The sequence below is a fragment of the Phaethon aethereus genome (assembly GCF_964289735.1).
Source record: "Phaethon aethereus genome assembly, chromosome: 2".
Classification (NCBI taxonomy): domain Eukaryota; kingdom Metazoa; phylum Chordata; class Aves; order Phaethontiformes; family Phaethontidae; genus Phaethon; species Phaethon aethereus.
This window is the reverse complement of record NC_138582.1, coordinates 45836597-45859009: the sequence shown is the minus strand read 5'-3', so window position 1 is coordinate 45859009 and position 22413 is coordinate 45836597. Positions and strand designations below refer to the sequence as shown.

At 37.0% G+C, this 22413-nt stretch overlaps 1 protein-coding gene across 1 annotated transcript in view; it reads right to left on the bottom strand.

Annotated features, from left to right (window-relative positions):
- The window catches only part of ST18 (ST18 C2H2C-type zinc finger transcription factor), a gene marked incomplete at its 5' end in the record, with an annotated part of 67532 nt that overhangs the window by 42501 nt on the left and 2618 nt on the right, over positions 1-22413 (bottom strand). The window contains 2 exons of the mRNA XM_081996630.1: positions 2407-3204; positions 7494-7684. Of these exons, the coding sequence (XP_081852756.1) occupies positions 2407-3204; positions 7494-7684 (989 nt within the window). The remainder of the gene's footprint in view (positions 1-2406; positions 3205-7493; positions 7685-22413) is intronic.

Here is a 22413-nt window from a genome sequence, read left to right as displayed (position 1 = left end):
TGTCAGACTCCAGGTAGCTGGGGCGACCAAATAAAAGCTGGGGTGTGAAACAAACAAACAAACAAACAAAAAGCATTTCAACCAGAAGCCATTCCTTAAATATCGCAGATCTCTAGGCTGTAGGTTCTTTGTTAGGAAACTGAATACATGCCACTTTACATTTGAGAGGCAAGGCAAGCAGCTCCCTCCGGTACGCATGGCAATGCCGTTTTGCGGAGCAGCCCACAATGACAGGGAAAACATGGAGCAGCCGATACCCTTTCAAAGGCGAGGTCTCAGCCCAGCCCCACAGCCACCACTCTGTAATGGCTGCAGTGCATTTCCAATTTTTGTTTCAAGCACCTAGAATTGTGCAAGAAGCACTGGTCAGAAAGCCTTTGTTTGATTTCCAATGCAGGATGAAAAGTCTGGGTGAGGAAGGAATGAATTCTAGTCCAGAAATTCTCTTGTGAGAAATCTGGAGGAAGTGGCCGCATAAATTGCTGAGGATGGTTTTAGCTCCATCTGTGATTGGCTGCCAGCAATATTCGGTGCTGGGGGAGAAAACAGCTGCAGCCAGCACAGGGAGCAGCTTCCTTCAAGCTCATTTTGTTGGACCGTGAGATAGGACGTGCTTAGGGACAGGATCGCCAGAGACAGCTGAGGGTTAAACTTCCTGGCAAGACTTTAGGAAAAAACAAAACAAAACAAAACAAAAAAAACCAGGGAGGAAAGAAAATAGATTGAGCATCAACAGGAGACCACATGCTTTTTAGAATCACTGCAAATGGAAAGTGCTGCAATAGTGGACAGAAGATAAAGGGAGACCCTGAAATATGATTTAATTTTCCCCCACTAATTGGAAAGATTTATCATTAAAAAAATGGAAAAATACAAATTTAAGCCATGCTTTTCTGATGTAGCATCCAAGAAAGAAAATTAAGAGCTGATGGATTTGATAGTGGATTTTTCAGAAATAAAAACCCGTTAATTATGTAAAGTGAAAAAATTATGTGCCTGATACTACATTGACTAAAATTACATGGTGTTTATACAACCTGAACAATGCCCAGTTTGTTCCTCCATGAGTGTTACCTCTGAACTCACCTGCAAACTACAGCTAATAATAATATGAGGCAAATCAAGAAGGGCCAATTTCTGCCATGCTTACTATCACCGCTCCTTCCTATGTGTGCTGTGAGAAAGTCACATTGACTCCAGTGTGAACCTGCTGAACACAGCTGGTCTCAGGATAAGAAAAGGTATCTGTAAAATTCCTGCGTGTACCATAGTCATCTGAGCAAATAAAGATCCATGTAGTTTAGCGAGGAGGTAGACTAATACCTTGCACGCACAACTTAAGACATGCTAATGAAAAGACTGCTTGAGACAGCAAAATGAGACATGTGCACGTTCTTCCCAAATACTACAGGAAATATTTTCTAGTTGCAACTCCTAAAAACACTTGTCAGTTTGTCACTAAATGCTTTCGATAACTGAACTACTAATAATCTTTGTAATGTCCATGGGGACTATTCTAAAGTAACACTAGAAATACCAAAGTAAATAACGTATGAAAAGCAGAAATTGCAGCAATGCTGGGGTGACCTCAGTAGGTTTGGAAGCCCGAAAGGAAAAGTCAAAGGACAGATAAATGTTTTGTTACTTAATACAGCAGGGAGTGTTCTTATAAAATGACAACTCTTGATGTTCTGTGATTATCCCCAATTGAGGAGTTTCATACGAGACAGCCCAGTTTACAAATCAAACCCAAATCTTTTGAATCTTCACTTCTGGAAGCCTGATTAAGTACTGAAAATGGAGCAATGTTTCTACAGCTTTGTAGGATGCCACAAACCATCCGAAACAATAAAGATTTTGGAAACTTACTGGTAATTCTGCTGATGGTGAATGAGGCAGAAGAGCATGGCTTGTGCTTTCCTGGCTCAGAAGTGCTGGCTCTAGCAAAATGTAATGCTGATACGTGAAGTAGACTGAACTCAGAAAACACACGGCTTAGGAATTAGGTGGTATGTTTGGAAGAGGCCAATTTTTCACCCTAACCTTTCCTTAAGTACCATTTTAATGCCTTCTCTTTTGGCTGCTGAAATTTAGGAGGTATGTATTAGCGCCCTATGGAGGAGGAGGCAGAGGAGGAGGAAAAGGAGGAGAAGGAGTGTCGGTGCCAGCTACACAGCCCTTTTAGTAGCCATTACTGATCATTTCACATAGCGGTTTGGCAGGAAGCCAAGTACCTAGCGTTTAACCTGGTTAGATGCAAGGCACTGGTGTGAAGGTACATAATTAACAAAATTACCAGCTAAATTCCAGATTCTTTACTGATGCTATAAAACCCAGCTCAGAATCCTCTATCAGTCACAGGATAAATGCTTAAGCCAGTAAGAACAGCCAAAAATACTTCCTTACGTTTGTTGCTAAATATCTGTCTCCCACCAATGTCAATAACTTTGGTTTGTCTCCTTTCCCCTGCTAGATGCTCCAGGAGAAACCTATCCAGTTCCTTGTAGGTGCTGTGAAACACATGCCCTTGCTCTGCCTGCAGAGCGATTGCTTGCTCTAGCAAACTCAAGTTCCCTTTTGTTTTGTCCAGCTCAACTGACACTTCCGTGGTTTCTGACAGGCACTCATTGTCGTCTTCTTCACTTTCGGGGAAGGGATTCTGAATTCTCTTCTCGAAAGTGTCTGGGTGAGACTCCTGGGGTGCTCTTAGATCTTTTTCTGAGTCACAAAGTGTTTCACAAGGGCCAAAGTCTACCTCTTCCTTCTTAATTTCTGGGATTTCCAGGATGCTAGGTTGATTGCACTCTACAATATACTTCTGAGTTACATGGGGCTTTACACTAGTTTCTTCTGAGAAATTTGAGGAGCTGTCCCACTCGTTGTCCATAATTTCAGAGTTACTTTCATTTTCCTCAGATGAGCAGTATTTTGGGTCAGAAGTAACAGTCTTTTCCTTTCCTTCAGCTGAGTTAATCATGTAACATTCATCAGTGTCATCACTTTCTGTTTTTAAGGATTGAATGCCGCTATCGTTTAGATTTTCTGCCACTGTTTGCCGGGGTGAATCTTTTGATAATTTTCCCATGTTCATCAAAGATTTGACCACAGCATCTTGATAGCTGGAGTAGTTATCTGTTCTTTGACTGGAATTTTCTTGCCCACCTGAATGAGGAGTTTCCTCAGATGGTTTTGGAGTACTTTCCTCTGCATGAAACAAAAGTAAAAGAAAAATATGTAAGAATAACTGCTTTTTGTGTCTTGTAAAAGTGATATGAAAATATTTACTTACCAATTTCCATTTCTTCACTCAAAGATACTCTGACATGATTGAATTCACCAAGTCTGCTGAAATGACTGCTTGTAGCGTCAGGGAAAAGCCCTTCTAAGATTATGTCTACTTTATATTATAGCTCCAAAGCTACATGAGAAATAAATATGTTGCCATTTTTCACTGATGGTGAAGACATATATTATATTAGAACACACACACATTCATATACATTCATATATTATATTATAATGTGCCATATATAGGTAGATACTTTATATATACAGACAATCTATATAAAATATGCATATATACATATATACAAGCACACACACGCATTTTAAAATTCTGATGATCTATTTTCACTTTTCTTTCATCTAAGATTCCCAAATATTTTCTCAAAATAGATCCTAGTTACTTTTCCATTCACCCTAGATCCCATGAAAGACCTTGATGGAAAAAAACCTCAATACTTCACAAAGGGCGAGCTCCTGGTCACCACCGCAATTGCCACATTAAGTGATAGATCAGGTCATACACAGGCAAACAGAAATGGTTGTTATGTACAGACTCATAAAGGACTTGTTAAAGACACCACTGAAGTGCATCCTGTCTTTATAAACATCTTTCTTCAGAAGAAAAGCAGCAGCCAGCAGGTAATAGAGGCTGCATCTAGGAGAGGCTGTCGGTGTGGAAGACAATATGCCTTTTGTATCTCATTTAGTTTTTTATAAACATTTCCTCTGACAAGGACACTCAAAAATACATCTCCATCATCTTCCTTTCTGGTAATTATCTCTCTAAAATCAACACTGGTTTGCCAGGATCAAGTAAATATTGCCATAGTAACTAAAAGCATTTTTGGATGAAGGGAAGAATTTAGTCACAACACTAGCCCCTTCAATAATGCTGATTATAGGGTACATTCTTTTGTTGGGATCTATTCAACATAAACTGAAAAATTTAACATTTTACTTCCTAGAAAGGAGAATGAATAAACAAGTACAGACTATTTCATAAGATGTGTCTGTCCTCTCCTGAATCAGAAGTAATCCAGGTTTAAATAATAAATTAAACATAGTCTAAAATGCAAATGAAGTTTCTCTCAATAACACAGTGAGCTATTAAGAGAAAGTGTAAAGGGTTATGATAATTTTAAAGTATTATGAACTACAGAAAACAAATAAAAAGCATTTTCAGTGAATATGTCCAATTCATTGAACTATTCTCTCAATCCACTTAACTACCCACATGTGTACAATAATGATTTATAGACATTATACCTAATTATGCATATTTGGGCTGTGTTAGAGTGCCTAACAAAAGCTCTAGAAAGCAACAATTACCTCTGTTGCTTAGCTACATAGTTTAAAATATTCCTATTAAGTGCAGATTATTGTGGAGGGGAAAAGGGGGACAAAAATGCACATGTGCACCACAATGCATTTCACTTTACTGCTGCCAAACTGTTAGCATTTTGGGTCATTTCCAGTTTACATAATTGTTTGGTTCAACTGTTTGTTATATGTTAAAAGAAAATATTGATTAATTCTTATTCTTCTTCAGAAAATTGGACTCATGCAGGGAGATGTGGCCTTGTGCACTGCGTGCATAAAGTTGTGTTTAAAAAAAATATCTGTAAGTAAACCTTAGTGTAACTAACTTTTTAGCAGCTGGTCTAGTACCACACACATTGCAGTATTCTGAATAAAGAAGTCTGCTACCTTTTCACATCTCAGCAAGTAAGAATGATGATCTGGCTCTACGACCAACTTTAGTCAAATGGGCTTTTATTATTTGGTCTTCTGCCATTTGGAAAAAAAAACCCCAGAATCCCATCAGTTGGTCATTTCAAAAAGTAAGACGTTTTAGTTTTAAAAGAGATCTCCCACCCTTCAAAACAAAACAAGTGAAACTTGATAATAGTAACAGGACTTTTCAGTTATTTTTCTGGGTGAAAGATGAAAAATAATATAAAATCATGATAACAGATTTTTGTTCCATAATCAACATTTTTTAAATGCAATCTTTAAAAATTTGTTGTTGAACCAGTCTTAATGGTTCAGCTGTCCCAGCTTTGCTTTTCACTTCTACAGGCTGTAAATTTACTTTAAAAATAATAAAAACTCAGCTTAGTTTACAGTTGCATCAATCCATGAACTGAAGCATTAACTGATCAACTGACAGGAATCATGAGTTCATAATAAAATGAGCACTAAGAAATTACAAATAAACCTACATACCCCGAGCAGCTGTATGCTTCAGCTGAAATTTGTTTTGTAGCTGGCAAAATCAATGCAAAAAGGACAGGGAGTATTACCACTGACACAAGCAGGTTGTGAGAAGTCTCACCGGTATCAAATAAACATTTTTGAAATAAGGTGGCTTTTTTCTTTTGACTGAAGGGTGAGGTGCAGATAGGATTCTCCAATATTTATATCAATGGACCTGGCCCAACACTTACCCTTTTTTAAAAAAGAACCAGTTACGTAACTTATGTTCGTCTGTATATGGCACAGGTTCTACCTTTACACCTATCATAGTGCTTTCCCTTTAGCAAGTTTTTTAAGCTGTGCAGAGGACAGACACAAGGGAAAGAAAAAAATGTTACTGAGAGCAGCTCTGGATTGCCAGGAACCAGGCTGAATCAATACAAGAAAAATTAGCTATAATTGATATATCTCAAACAAACAAACAAACAAACAAACAGAAACATCATACAAGAACTCTTACTAAATAGCTTCAGATTTCTGGTGTTAGGAGATGGAAATACTCCTCGCAGGCTGGACAGGCACTGAGAACCATGGAGTTTTTTTCTTGATGAATTTAACTTAGTAATGTCACCCAAAAGACAGAGACACTGGGTATCACCTTGTTAATTAATGCTCTGTTTGAAGAGGAAGATCTCTTCTAGGCTTTCACACTGATGGGATGCAGACCCCTGGAAGAGAGTCCTCCTAGAAGACTTATGAGTGACAACTGGCTGAAATATTTGCCATATAGAAATGAGACAAAGACCTCCACTGAATCTGGTAGAACCAGGATTTGATTTTTTAATCTGAAAGGCAGCCACCTTCTTCTATTTTTTTTATAGTATTCATATGTATAAAATTTTGGGGGGGTGTTTTCTTTTAAGGAAATTCTATTTGGAATGTGTAAAGATATAAATTCCTAATCTCAGCTCATCATAGAATCATAGAGCAGCCCAGGTTGGAAGGGACCTTGAAAGATCATCTGGTCCAACCTTTTGTGGGAGAGGGAGCCTAGATGAGATTATCTAGCAAGCTGTCCTTCCGAAATATTTGAGAAGTTGCTACAAGAAACTGAGTGGAAAATAAATTACCTTTAAACTCCTGTAACAACCAGAACTAAGTGGAATATAAGTTCATTATGTTTTCACAGTATCTATGATTACTAATTTCCCAGGGCCAGGTGATGTTGCCTTTATCTTGACCATTGCTATCTAATGCTGACTCTTCCTTTTAAAACAAATGTAGAATGCATTCCACTGATTTCTTCTCACTTGCTTGATTAACCACTTGTGTAGGACTTCTCAAACAAATTCGTGATTCAATTTGGTTTGATAGTTTTTGTTCATGTTGAATATTTATAAATATATATTATAAAAAAAGAGCAATAAAGTCATACTGTAGATATATCTTTCTGTCTCCCCATCCTCTTCCATATTTTGCATCATGCACATTGTAGAAGTCTCTATAAATTGTTGGACAAGTTTGGCTTAGCAGAGTTGGAATAACAAGTATAAAAATGCTGAGTCTAATAATCATGTTAAACAGAGCACACATAGCAGTCACATGCATGAAATTGCTTTGCTAAATGTTAAAGTCAACAATGTTTTGCTAAGCATTTTTTTCTCTTCATAAGAGCTCTATATATTCCAGAGAAAATCTACTCTTCATAAATGTGTTTTTCTCAGTGGTGGGCTTAACCTTGTTCTTTGACAGAGCTAGTGGAGAAGCGGATGCTGCTCCATATCTGACCTGCTGAAGTAGTTATCTCATGTGTGACCTATAAAGCATTGACTAGACACCAGGAGGATATATTGTATAAAATAATTGGAAGTACAATTGTTAAACCTAGACAAAAGTGCATCACTCCAACTCTGTTAGAAGTCAAACACATTCTGCATCCTTTTTGAAAATACTGCTTCATATCTCCCTTCCTGTGGAATTCAGGTTCAAGTGGAGTCACACTGCACGACTACCTGAAGTTGAGCTGCTTTCGAGGACACTGATCTCCTCCTGTAAATCTGTCCTGTCTTCATTTTCTTCTTTGCATTCCAAGCTGGGGCTGTAGTGGCGAGGTTTCATTAAAAGGGACTTCCTTTTGTTGACGGGAACGCCCGATACCTGCTCTTCGGCTTTTCTCTTCTTCGCCATGGAGCATTTGTAGGCACTGCAATGATCAATCGCCAATGACAGAGAAAAAAGTGGGAGAAGTGAGGGGTAAATTGTTTAAAAAAATAGCACCATCCTCTAGTTTAATTCTAAGTTTAAAAGTGAGGACTGACAAAAAATTAATTCACTTGCAGTTTCAGCAAGTTGTGTTTAGTGGGTATTTAATTTTAGCTCATGCACTTGAAGTTCAGGGCACCGGCAAGTCCCGTTTGTTTTCACTGCTGCTAGAACCTGTTTGGGGGAAGGAGAATGAGGAGGAAGACAAAACCAAAAAACCCATAACCCAACAACCTTAATCCTAAATAAGCATATGCTAATCTAAGCCCTGCTCTGCAGTAAAATAAATACACTCAGGAAAAGATGAACAAAATTGTAGCCTGGGTTGATAATCCAGAGAAACAGCTAAGGGGAGAAATACACCACCAGTTACACTACAACATCCTGAGCCTTTGGCTCCATTACCTTTACATCAGTATGGATATCTAGTCACAAACCTTGAGTTCAACAGCAGAAAACATGTGAAACAGAATGTACTTTCAGAAAACTTTGCAATACTGTTACCTCTTTCAATATCAGTCCCAAGTGCTGGTTTAATTTCATTAAGTCCAACCATAAATGCCTAGTTTAAGTTCTTCTCTGGTATCTATATAGACTCTGGAAAAAGGCTCCTCCAAGAGGGCAATTCATCCCACTTAAAACTAGATCCAACTGATAAAGAGGGTGGGCAATCCCCTGGGAAAGGCCTTGTGCAGTCTAGATGCCTAACTTTCAGATGACTGACATGAGAAGAGGGGGCTGTATTTTAGAGAGGAAGATTTTTAGCAGATTTGATATGCTTCTTTCAGCTCGTGTAAGATCCACTTCTTAATCTGCATGTTCATTTACTTCTACAGATATATAGCAAAGCCTTTGCTGCCATGCAGCTGATCTGTATGGTATATAGATATTATGTCAGATGACACCTCACTAAAGAGGCCTGAACCTTCAACACTCTTTTTTTAATAACTTTTTGTCTAAGTGATTTGGCATGATTTCATTGTTCTTGCACACACAGTAGTCTAAGAAATTTATGTAGTATGAGTGCTTGTATTATATCTGTGTATTGTATTATAGTATAGTGCTTGTATTATATCTGTCAGAGATGAAAAAACTACATATATGAATCTGTGTAATCCACTCAATGTTTTCTGGACCTTAGGCACCCCCAGGGTGCATTACAAATCTACACAATGCCCTTAGGTGTTGGATTTTGCATTTGGCTCACTGACTTACCGGCAAGATTTGCAAAAAATCCATGTATGCAGAGTACTCTTATTGGTTACACATATTACAAGCTCAACAGCATAAATTAATCCTTCCAAGGTATCTTATGTGCACTAAATTGGCTCAGGTTCTGATTGTTTTGGATGAAAGCATATGACTAACTTGAGCTTTCTGTCAAAGAAAAAAAACAAACCATTTTTGGCTAAGCACCTTTTTGGCAATCCATCATTGCAAACACGAAGGACGTGGAAATAGGAAGATCTGCATTTTAGGGAGAATGTTAAAATTCTACCATATGCATCTTAAACACAGTGAATATTCTTGATCTTCTGAAAGCTAAAATGGTACGGGCATCAGGAATACTGGACGTTAAGCACCTGCTGTAGTTGAATATGTGATGGCTTCTCTATTATTCCTCTGTTTATCCATAAAGTATAACATGAATATCATATTAAAGGTCAGAATCACAATGGTATGTGTGTCCCGTTGGAAATGATGCCTGTGTAACAGACATCAGGGATGGATGTAGCATGGAAAAATATGCATAATTTATTTCTAAGAAAATACCATCAAGAATTTCTTAATTCGTATTTGTGAACAGCAGTTCATATCATTCACGTTGTTTCAGGAAAACTGAATAAGTGACAAATGTTTGAAAACCCTTCACACACAATTGTTTTTACCAACCAAAATCTTCACTAGGTTTCTGTTTGATCTTTCTCATTTATTTGTCAAGCTTCAAGTTTATCTCTAGTAGCTGCTGTGAGAGTATTTAGGACAAGATGAATTTCCAGTGTTTAATTCCCCTTTGACGAAGCTACAGCTGTTTCTTACACAAGCATAATTAATAGATTTTTAGAACAGAAGATCCAATTAGATCATCTAGTATGCTCTCCTGTGCAACACCGGTCACAGAACTTCATCGAGCTCTTCAGCTTTAATCCTGTAATTTGTCTGACTATTGTGTATCTTCCAGTGAAGTCAAGGAAAAACTTAATAGTCTTTTTCTAGTGATGTAATATTGTAAGTCCACCACTGTGGGCTGACACAACAGCTGTTGAACACGTTGGTGTTTCACCACAACTGTGAAAGACAGCCAAACTCAGATGTTAGCAGACCACTGTCAAGACCGGTGCAGGGGTACTGCTGTCACCTGCCACCTGCAGATCTGCTCTGGGAAATGAGAGCACAAGAACCCCGCTTGACTGTAGCTACTGCAACTACCACAGTTTACAGCAGTAAATCAAAAACTGCTGCATCAATGTCAGGACAGGAGGCCCACAAATCTGCCTGGAAGCACATTGCTCATGTTAGAAAGTTTCTCCTCTATGAAAGACTGATGCATTAGCTTGTCCTTATCGCATCCTTTTCTGTACACAAGCAGCCACTCACCCAGATTTCCTCTATAGTTCCCATAATATTAGAACAAGTGACTACATGAGATCTTTAAGTAAAATGATTCCTGACACTTTCCATGCTGATTACAGGAAGATGACAAAACGCTGTTGTTTATTCTTTGCTAAGAAGTGCAAATTGCTCTCCGTAGGCCAGGAGGAGATTTTTCAAGTCCAGCAGAATATACTCTTGCTTTTGCTGGTGACTTTTTAAACTGCTGTGTTTGAGTTTTAAGTGGAATCTATTAGTTTGCAAGAGCCAGTTTAAACATCTACCATGTAACAGTGATTCCCCTTCTCTTCTACCTTACAGTACTTAAAAGTAAAAATGAAAATAAAACCAGAAAAACAAATTCACAAGTGGTAGATTTTTCAAGTACTTACATATGATTTGTTAAGTATTTGATAATGAACACTGGGAATTTAACTACTATGACAAGAATATATTTATGCCTTTGTAACACTCATGGCATGTCATTTCACCTTTGTCTTAAAAAGTTTCTATTTGTCTCTTTTGCTTATGTACATTCACAGATACACGCATGTACGTTAGCACTGATTTGTCAAGCTGTAGTTTGTCAAATGGTAAACCTATAATTTAGCTTCTCTATTACTCATCTCATAAATTCAACATCTAATAGTTTTGTTGCTATTTATCAATGGCCTGCTTGTTGTCATGGAACACTGATTCAACTGTCAAGGTTATTTGGTAATCTGAGGCTCATAAAACAGGAGAAGCTCTTTTTGTTATGAGCCCAAAGCCAATACATGTTTTTTTTTCCCAATTTAATTGTACTTAAATTTTATGAATAATAAATCATTTTATTACTATCTATAATGGGCAGATTTTTTATTATTTTTTTAGTCAATGACCCAGTTACCAAAAACAGTCTTGTGTCAGTTATCATAGTGTGAGCCAAGAGGTTAAAATCTAAGACATGTAAGACCTCATTGCATGTGTTAAAAAAAAAAACAAGACAAATCTTTTATATGTATTTCATACCTAAATACTTTTTTTGGGAATTTACTGGGTCCTTCTATCTCCTTTATTTCTTATTTCTGCTCATAGTATATCTTGGATGGTGTGGGCAGACACTGGTAGTGTGCAGGCAGAACAGTGCATTGGCTCCTCACCAAAAAGCATTGCCTAAGAAGAAAGGGAGAGGTTTTAAGCAGTCCTAGCCACATGCAGCTTTTCCTACTACTAAAAATTGTCATGCTCATCTTTTTTTGTGTCATGCTCATCTTTTTTTGTAATTGGTTCATCTAAGTGATGTGTTTGTCAAGCCTTTAACCTGACCTTTAACCACTTTGTAGCCAGCAAGAATTTTTTGTTGTTAATCTGTTGGCAAGACTTCCAGATCTCTGGGGATTTTTTTCTTATTTACAGCAGCCTGCAGATTGGCAAAGCATGATAACAGAGCGAAGAATTGCCATCGTGTGTAAAACCAGGGGTACGTTCAGCCTGACAACTGGCGTTTACTAATGCCTGTAATGGATGACATGTAAAATAATAACAGAACACACTGCATCTCATGTACACTCCTTAGCTCCAACAGAGAAAATATATGTCTTTGAATATCAAGGCACTTACTTACATTTATTGTCTAACACTATTTAAGGAGGCCACTCCTTATGTAAGTTTGTGGAAGAATAATTAGGGGAGCATTTTAGTTTGTGGAGAAAATAATTTTAAAATCTTAGCCTGAATTGCCTTTTGACTGTTCGCTTAACTATTCTACAAAAGTAAATGTTAGATTATTGAATCATAATTAAAGGAGTCATCATCTTCTATCTCCAGAACCATTTAACTTCATATCAGTAGTTAAAAGGAGGTTAACCTAACTGCTCCTTAATCACATTGTGAGTAAAAATGTTGCCTGCTACTTTAGGTCTTGATCAGGTTTTGTTCACAAATTTGCAGATGCCATAGGACACTGTGTAAGTCAAACACTACATTTTCCTTACAGGAGGGAAAAGTTGGTATTCAAAGATTCAGGGACACTTGCTACTCACAGATGGACCAGTAACTTACACGTCTGTCATGGTCAGGCTTTCTTCTAAGAATTTTAAGACTGTACTGAAACAAAGGTAGGTAAAAGGAACAAAGCTTCTGAATGTCTCCACACCTTAGTCCTCCTCTATGTCTGCTTATTCTCTAAGAAACAGATGAGATGGGTTCTGTCTAAGCACAATGGCTTCAAAAGTTTTAGGCTATAGCTGAAAGTATCTGAGCCCCCAAAATCACACAGAAATCCTGAGCTCCTCATAAGCTGATGATAAATGTGAGAAATTACTAGCACTGGATACAGAAAGGGGATGGATTGCACATTTGTTGAAATGACATTGATGTTATTGTTTACATCAACCATGATTGCCAGCTCATGAAAGGACCTGGAGTGTCGGAGTCCAAAGAAAGAGAACATTAGTAGTCTGGTCATTGCAACTGAAAACCCAAATGAGTGCTCTTAATTACAACTTCAGATGAACAACAGTGGTTGGGGAGGAAGATGGAGAGTGACCATGACCCAATTGTTGATTTTGTCTTCAGGTTAAGACAGTCAGATTTATGTTCTGTTTCCTTAACTAAGTATTGTTGTTTGCAAAGAGTGCATGCAAATTTTATTGCTAAGTGGAAGTGAGAGTGATAGTGTTCTTAGCTCATGTTGCTCTAAAAGTGGGAACAGACAGAAAGATGGTATTAACACACTGTCTCATAATTGCCATAAGTTGGAATCTCCACAGAAAGACTGGAAATCTATAGCATCAGTCAAGTCTGCAAGAATTATTCAGCATCCAAGGACTAGGGTGGTGTTTCCAATGCCATGAAATCACTTACTGAATGTGAAAGAATTCACATATTTTGACTATGCACAAAGACAAATCCTAGATTTAGAAAACTAGATAGAAGCTACTTTTAAGAGACATGGACTAGTTATAGGTTTTATACATAGAGAAAGAAGAATATTTTCTAAAGGAAGAAAGTAAATTACATCACTTCTGACCATGGATACTGGAATATAAAATCAACAAGGTTTATGCCCTTGCAAAAATGACAAGTAATCTGTAATTCCATTTACTGTTCTAAAATACATATAGATGCTAGATGCAAAACTAAGCAAAGTCTCTCAAAAGACATAAAGAAAGTGGCTTGTGTCTTAAATAAGGACTTTTGATCAATTTCTGTTGTTTTTTTTTAAGGAAGATGTTTGATGAGATGCTTGTCATCAGTGAGAATGGCAGTTAAAGAGAAGGCTCTAATGACTTCACCCCACCTTTGTACCCTTCAACTCTCATTCTGAGAAAGATCCACAGGTTTAACATACCTTCTATCTTGTCTGCTGTATGGACTACATAGGTTCTCAGGACTTCTACAACACTGTATTCTGATGCTCCATCCTGCAATATACTTCTCATTTCCAAACATTTTTCTACTCAGTGGGATATGAAAGTATGCTTACAGATGTTTTGTATGTCCATGAATTTCTCCCTGAATAGTAGAACACGCTGGAGCATGGATTAAATGAAATGACCATTCTGCCTACCTAAAAGAGAAGTGAGAAAGGTTCCTGAATTGTCACGTGTGGGGAAATAGCACATGTCCAGAAGCAACTGATTGCTTTGCAGGTTATAGCTGGCAACTCACTTTCATCAACATTTTTAAGCATTAAAATTGGAAGAACTTAAACTAATAAAATATGTCAAAAAAGTTTCTCATCCTAACAGAAGCTCAGAACTAGCATGACTTACTCTGATGATAATTAAAGAAAATCTGACTGTTTCTTGTTTCTTAACATCACACACAACACAAAAAATGCATTTCACCCCTTTCTAACAAACCTGTACACTTGGCTTACAAGTTGTGTCTGTGAAAGGGACAGGGGCTTTTCCTGCGTACTGTAGTAATCATTCCAGGGTTAAAGGGCCTTCTACAAATAGAAAAGTTTACTGCCATACACGGGCAATGCTCTTTTTTCAAAAATGTCAGAGTTGTGAGAAGTTCAGTCCAGGGCTGAACCAAGATGAAAGGAATGCACATGGGGTATAGATGGGAAGAAAGATAAAAGGGAAATTCGTATTTATGAACACTAATATAGAGCAAAATAAGCTCAGTAACTTGGGGGCATTTAAGTGTCTGTCTATATACACAAATGAAAGGTTTAGCTAGGAAAAAAGGAACAGAATGCGTTAGGTAATAATGTGGAGAAAATATGACATCGTAACTGAAAGCTGGCTGGAACATTATATTAAAAGATATATTTTATCTACAAAAGACATGTAAGAAAAGCAAAGGAGCTGCCATAGCCTTGTTGGTGAAAGAAGATTTATTAGCCCCCATAAGAAGAGAGGCTGGGGAGAAATGGGTAATGGTGTTGGGTCATTATGTACTGAGCTTGGAGAGGTTTCAGACAGTAAACTAAATGTTATAGGCCACCTGACCAAAAAGAACAACTGGACTGTGAAATGATTGAGCAAATAAAAAGAAGCAAGTAAAAAGAGTGGAGCAATGGTAAGTCAGCAATAACATAGGAAAAGGCATGCAGTTATGGTGGAATCTACCCATTCTTCAAGCTCACTGTGATGCCTGAGGCTAAAGGACAACAATTTCAGGCTGCAATATACTCATGAAATGGCTTTTTTTTTAAAAACCCTCTTTTTAAAAAAAAAAACTCATTTATTTTATTTTTTTAACTCATTTACTATTTTAGTAGTACTAACTTAACTCTAGTTTATTATTTTAATAATACTATATATTATAATATTAGCAATAAAATATAGTATAGCATAACATAATATATAACATATATTATTAATAATATTATATATTATAACTCTTATTATAGTATTTTTGCAATACTATTATACCTGCTAAAGGAAAGGCAATTCAGAGAAGGACAGCACAGATTTAAATTCTCTTCTCCAGTTTTCTTTTTTTCAGTTTACAAGCTTGTAATAAACCCTCTAATCGAAATATTGTGTTAATGCAATTGATGACTTCTTCACAGTGCCATTCTATAGCTCATGGATCAAAAAGTCTGTATGGCTAGAGTTGTATATTTGGACCCTTTTCTAACAGGTAAGTTATTTTTAGTAAAAGCGAGTTCGGAGAAAACTTAATTTTTATTGCGTAGAGCTCAAGAAGTTCTCAAACTCAGTAATATGAATGAATGTCCAAAAGCTGGGCCAAATCCAGCCTCCCTAGCCTCTTTTTCATTTACTCACTCAATCTGTCCAGGTTCAGTAGGTCAATAAATTCCAGTGGGACCCAAGCCAAGAATCTGGCTTAGAATGGATTAAGTTTCTAGGCAAATCTGCAGATCATCCACACAACCTTTACATCCATAAAACCTTGCACGTGAGTGGTCAGCCTGCTGACGCCAGTAAATGCCTAAATAAAAAACGTACTGGTAACTACACTCTGGTTAGAGAAGACGTGAAAGAATACAAGCTTTTCTTTTTTCTTTTTTTTTGACAACAGTGGGACTGTAAGCGATTGATTGTCAGGAGCCAGTACCTCCCTTCAATGTAGCAGGAGGTCTCATGGCTGTATTCTTTTCCTTTCCTTGCTATCTCCAGGCTGTCCACAGTCTGTTTTGGCTTGCTTTTGCTTGGCTGAATCCACCCTTGACATCAGTCAGACAGAGCAATTCAGCCAGCCATAATATTTAACTCATGATTGATATATATGAGGCAGAAGTCACAGGTTGGCATTTCAATCTCTATATGGCTTGCGGTCATCTACAGAGAAAAGATCTGCCATAAGAGGAAACAACCATTTGGGGCTATAATGTTCTGATGCATTCTGTCACCCAGCAGAAGGCATCAAGACAAATCTAAATTCCTATGCAGGGTTGGGAGGATAACATTTACTGTGTGCTGGCGAACACAGAAGTTGTGATAGGGAAGACAACGACTCCTGTAATATATTAAATAATGTACAAGTTTTAGTTCAAGGCGAAGAATATTCTAAGATGCAACAAGCTCTCAGGTAGAAAAAAATTGCAAATACCTATCTGTCAGTCTAGCAGCCACAATTAAAATGATGTGGATTTGACAATATAAATCATAAAACTAAAAATTACAGAAAAGCATACATTGAAACTAATTAATAATTCCTTTCTCTTTTTATATTAAATGGAGTCTTTCAGTAGAAAAATTGTAAATTTACAATTAAATGAAATATCAAAGAGAAAAGAGACACTGATACTGAAGGTGTTGGTTAGAAATGAACATAGTAGGCATTAAAAGAGGGCTATAGTATGCTAGAAACTCATCCAATGCATTTGCTATTGAAGAAAGCTATAAAAGTCACCTATAAAGCAAATGCACATCAACTAGTGCAAACTAAAATGGAAATCTGAACATGAAATACGACTTTTAAATGTTCTAAATAAATCCAGGAGGAAAAGGTAGAGGTCACAGTGCATAAATCAAAAAGTTTTAATATGTACAGGACTTAGACAAATAATTCATCGTAATTAACAACTCCAACCACAGGTGTTTCAGAAGGAGTCTGAGATACAGTTCCTATTTCAACCATCTTAATGGTTATTCAGAACAGTTCACTAAATAGTTAGGTCAAATAACTGTCAACCTCAGGGTCACCTGCAAAATGTTAAAATCATTACTCGAGGTCATCCAGAACTATACAGTATTATTTCTCTTCAGAGAAACAACGACAATATTTTTAATAATAGAAATTCTTATTAACTTTTATAGTCTCATTCAAAGAATGACATTTTAATGAAAAAAAATCTTCTGTTTGATGTTCTCTATACACCAGTTCCAAACATTTTATGCAAGCCTTAACCCATGCACATGAATGTTTGAAAATAGAAAACCTGAGGTGGAAAATGTTTAAATTTTGAATTTCATTCTGTGTTTGTTTCCTGTTTACTGGTTTAACAGTACTGAAAGAACAACCTGTTTCTGAAGTATGAAAGCATATGGGACTACAAAAAAGGCAAAAAGCCTGAGGTCCATCAACTCATCAGAGCTCTAGGGAAGAGAGAGGCGGAGAGGAGAGGAGGGAGAGGCAGAGCAAAGGGAGAAGAGAAATGACAGCACTGTAGATTTCACAATTTGATGTCTAATTAGAAGGGTACTGGAAGATGAAGGAGGAAACAAGGGAGGAACTTAGACACAGCAGACCTATAAATTTGATTGCCATTACAACTTACGTTAATGCTTGTTTTAATAGTTATGATGACATACAGGATATAATAATAACGATAGGTGAATTCCAGCACTATTATTTTATGGGTTCTGTGACCAGCATATATTTACCTTCGCCTCACAGTAAACTGTACCAGTGTTTTTTTATGCTTGACTGTTCAGTGTTTTCTATCAAACATCAATTGCACAATCATTTTTCCTTAGCAGAAAACATAGATTTCCACAGATTCTTTGGGGAGAGTACTGACGAGCATGCCAGCCTAAATTCCTTAAGAATCTAACTGTTGTCAGAAAATAATAAGAAATGAACAAGATTTATTGTGAATTTAAGAAAGTATGATTGATGACAACATAACAGCCTTGATTATATCAGAAATCACAGAGTAGGAGGCAGAGCAAAGCCCCATAACCATTTCAATTTCTACAATGGCTAGGGCAGGGAGGAAGTTCTACTTCCAAGCTAGAGAGCAAGCAGCAGATACTCTTAACACATCATTCTGTTACCAGCCATTGGGAAAAGGTACTCTTCAGATTAATGTCCATTGTTTGACTGAAGATCAATTATCAACAGAAACAGTGTGACATAGATCTTTTTCTCAGGTGAAATGCCTAATCTAGATGTATCACGGATAAATATTTGAATGACAAGTTGGCACAACTCTGTCCCAGCCAGTTACCATCACAGAGAACGCTGGGAAGGAGAGGTGGGAATGTATGCCGTCCACACCCAAGATTTTTTGTCAGGCTCAGATGTGTCTGCACAAAATCAGGATAAATATCCTGGCAGTAGATATAATTATTGACCATCTTCATTTAGCATTTACTACTAAGTCTATTTGGATTCAGGGACATCCTTTGCTTCAGCAGAGCATATCAAGGACTGCAAGGGTCCCACACTCTCTGCCAGTGGGAGACAGATGAGTCACCAGGAAATGCAGAGGTCCTCCTGAGTTCTGTTCCAAATGCGCTTATTTAGGATTATGACAAAGGTTCTTTTTCCCAGCAGTTTCCAGAATACTTTGAGTCTATGACCAGCTCCTGTGAAAACAAAAGCCAAGCCCAAAGGACAAACCTGACAGCTTTTCCTGATGCAGGCTAGGAACAAACAGCTCTCTCAGTCTCTGTCTCACTTTTAAGTAGTGCTAGTGCACAAGAGTACTAGAATACTATGAAGGTGATAGCTACACAAATCAATCACAATCTCAGTCCTGGTAAGGAACATCTCTGAGCCTTTCTGTGATTGTGTTTCATGTGCCCACTTCTCCCACCATCTAAGTATTGCTTTCACCTCTTTCTAAGGTCATCTGCCAGACTACTCTTTTCTTTTCATACAAATACTGCTTAAAAACCTGTTTATTTTGTGAAGCTCACAAAAAAAGGTTACCAATGAATCATTCCTTTTTAAATGCAGCTAGGCATGCACAGTCCTTTTCTTTCACGCTACGGACTTTTCCCTAGTGGCCAAATCATCTTCTGTCTATCAAGTTGTCTACCGTCATTACATTACTATCTGAAACTAGAATTCACATATAACTGGATACATATCATCTACCAGTACTTAGAGGAGGCCAGCAAAATATTCAGGACTGTAGAATAAATAATAACCACTTCAGTTAGCAAAATGCTTTTTAGTATGCTGTCAATATTGTTATTTATATTGACAGACCTCTTAAACATTTTGGATTAAGTTAAGGAAGACATTTTAGTAATGTAAACCTTTTGAAATACTTCAGTACCATTGGTTGCAGGGTTTCTTTGCTGGTTTCTCACCGTCTTAATGAAGAGACAGCAGCAAAGGGTGAAGTGTCCAGTTACTCCTTCTATCAAGAGACATCCAGACAGCTCTGCTCTATTACTTCTCTCTCCACTAAAACATTCAAGATCTTCTTATCTCTATACATTCAAACTGAACAGTTCAACTTATCTGAATATCTAAAGTGCCTCACAACATCTGGTGCAAGAGTTCCAGATAAAAAGTAACTATTGTTACTTTTGAAAAAACGTTCCTTTTCAAGAAATGATTCAACACTAGGGATAATAAGGGAATAATAATTATTGCTGGAATAATAATTATTGCTACCAAAGAGCAGGACTCATGCTCTCCATGACTTGAAACACCAATGTCTTGTGCAGTCTTCATTAATTATTAGTGACAGAAGCCAGAAAGACTTGGTTTCACCTCTATCTAACACAGAAAATCTACCCTTTCTATTCTGATATTGACTTAGCCAAACGGATCTACGCTTTTGTAATCCCATGCTTGGATCGATCCAATTTGCTCTTCCTTGGTCTGACCCAGATGCCATTCCATAACCTACAGATGGTTCATCGTACTGTATCCCATCTGTTAAATAGAACACAGTAATGAGAATACATCTCACCAATATTCCTCACTTCACTTTGGTTTTCATTCTAATCTTGAACACAGCTGAAGGTCCTGGTCCTTTCAGTGGTCCATGACTAAATCATCTAAGAGACCTCCTCTTTCTGCTTCTTGCAGAAGATGGATACAACAGAGATCTTATGCCTGAAAGGCAACAAATTCAGACTTGAATGTGTGGGACAGAGATCTCCTGGCTTCAGCACTCACTTCTACCACATACTGTGTTTTGCTATGTTTAGGTTGTGATAAAAGATTCACCTCTTTCTGTGGGTAGTTTAGCTATGAATGAAATCACCACAGCACTACCTTCCTATATGAAAAATTAAATTATGTTGTTCATAAGTAAATAAAACTGGAAGGAGAAACTATGTTTTGAAGGATTTATTAAGTTTAGCATATTATGCTTTCACACTACAGCATATACAGTAGATATAGTTAAAAAAAAGCTTGTAAAACTGTAATAATAACACATCAGTATTAATAATATTCATGTATAAAGAAAATTATTTATATGATATTGAAATTTGGGATTCCTTAAGGTATATAATTGCATTAAATCAGTGCAAGTTTGACACTTAAATAGGAGTTGTATACAGGTGGTCAATATCTGGAAGAAAAGTATTGTCCTCTGAAAAATCAATGCAGTGCAAGAGAATTTTTAGTTATTTTGCTAAGCATGAAAAAATTAACACCCAACTTGGTCCTTAAGGTGATGTTTTTCTGAAAATACACTTTTTATGCAGAAAGGTGGTCCTATTTATCAGGAAAAGATGGATGACAGCAAAACCATTAGCCAGATTTCTGAGTGAAATCCTGGTTTTCTTGAAATCAATAGATTTTTTGGCATTGAATTCGATTAAGCAATAATGCAACCTCTGAAATTTAGAAGGGAGAAATTTTCATGCCTTATTGAATCTAATTGGTAATTGCAACTCTCTTTTTGTTTTTCATTTATTTAGTTCTCTATTTTTGTGAAACACAACTTGCAGAGTAAGAAAAGGCTAACAAATGCTCTAGAACCAATCAATGTTACGAAACTAATAACAATACAATATGAGCGTGTTAAGCTTATGTAGTGCCTTTCATGTAGAAGTATCCCAAGGCACTTTGTAAAAGAATCTCAATAAGGAGTGCAGAAGTGCTTTGTCAGATAGGATAAGCCAGGGGAAAAGGGGAAATTAATTAAACATGGATTTAAATTTCTCAGCCAACACAGCATTTAGAACCTTGGTCAGAAAAGACAGTGGTTCCAATATCTGTATCCAGGGAACATAACAGACTATTTCAGTCTAATTCTTGAGGAATGTTCAATAGTTTTTCCACAATAATATGGGTATGAGTAATAGGAATGCTGTTAGTAGGCTACATTTCCCCTGCTTCTTTTCCTCTAGTTTTTCATAAACAAATAGATTCATAAAAGTTGATCACCTGACTTGTATGCCGGTAAAGCCAGCTGACTGCGGAGATACCCAATATGGAATTTGGTACTGTAGAAATGACAATACCAAGGTAAGGGCTGGACAATGGCTTTATGGGCTGCTTAGCTCACTGTTTTAAACCAAAGTATGTTTCTTTATGGAGGTAGTCCACACCTCTGAGAGACAGAGTAATCTGTTACACAGTAGTTCCTAAGATAGCATGTATTTCACAGGGAAAAGCAAAATTGGTTGGGAAAAGCTATGGTAATTGATAATGCATAAATTACAGCTTCCCTGATGTTGCAGAAACTTGCACATCCTCTATTTTTCAAACATTTTTCTCTTAGGAACACATGGACCATCCTCATTTTTGGATGACTGCCTCCTCGGATTAATGCATCCTTCTGGTGCATAAATTAGGGATGCACAGAGGAAAAAGGAGAAGCACTAAATCTCAGGAAACTAAAGCCATACAGAAAAATGAGGTTCACAGTAGAGCTGAATGAGTGACTCACTATGAATAATTTATCCAAAAAGTTAGCTTCCACTTCTGTTCATGGAATATCTATAAGCAGCTTATAATTTCCTCAGTTTTATCATAAAACAAAACCTTAAAATATCGTATGTCTTCACTGCAAATAACTTCTTGTAATTATTTCATGTCCTATCTTAAGAGAGAGTGGCATTTTGATTGATCAAATAAATCACATGATGATGTTTCTGTTCCCTAGATGGATGAAGCCACAAGCATATACTTCAACTGCTTGCTGTGGCTAAGGAAGCAGCTCAGTAGCATGTGATGAAAAGTGAGTGTAGGCAAAATAAATGAATTTAAGAAAAAATATTAAGAGTTTTTGCAAAATTTTTTTTCAGTATTTATATTGCAGCTTCAGTCCATTGTAATTTTCATTAATAACTCTCGGAATTTGCAGCTACCTGTAAATATTTTCCCTGGGGGACATGAAGAGTGAACTTGTCCCAGGGAAAACTTTAATTTGATGGCATGTGTTCTTTTTTGAAGGTTTGGTACTGAATAATATACCAGTCTTTCCAGGATTTGTTCTAAGCTCTTGGACCAGTTATTAGGAGTTGA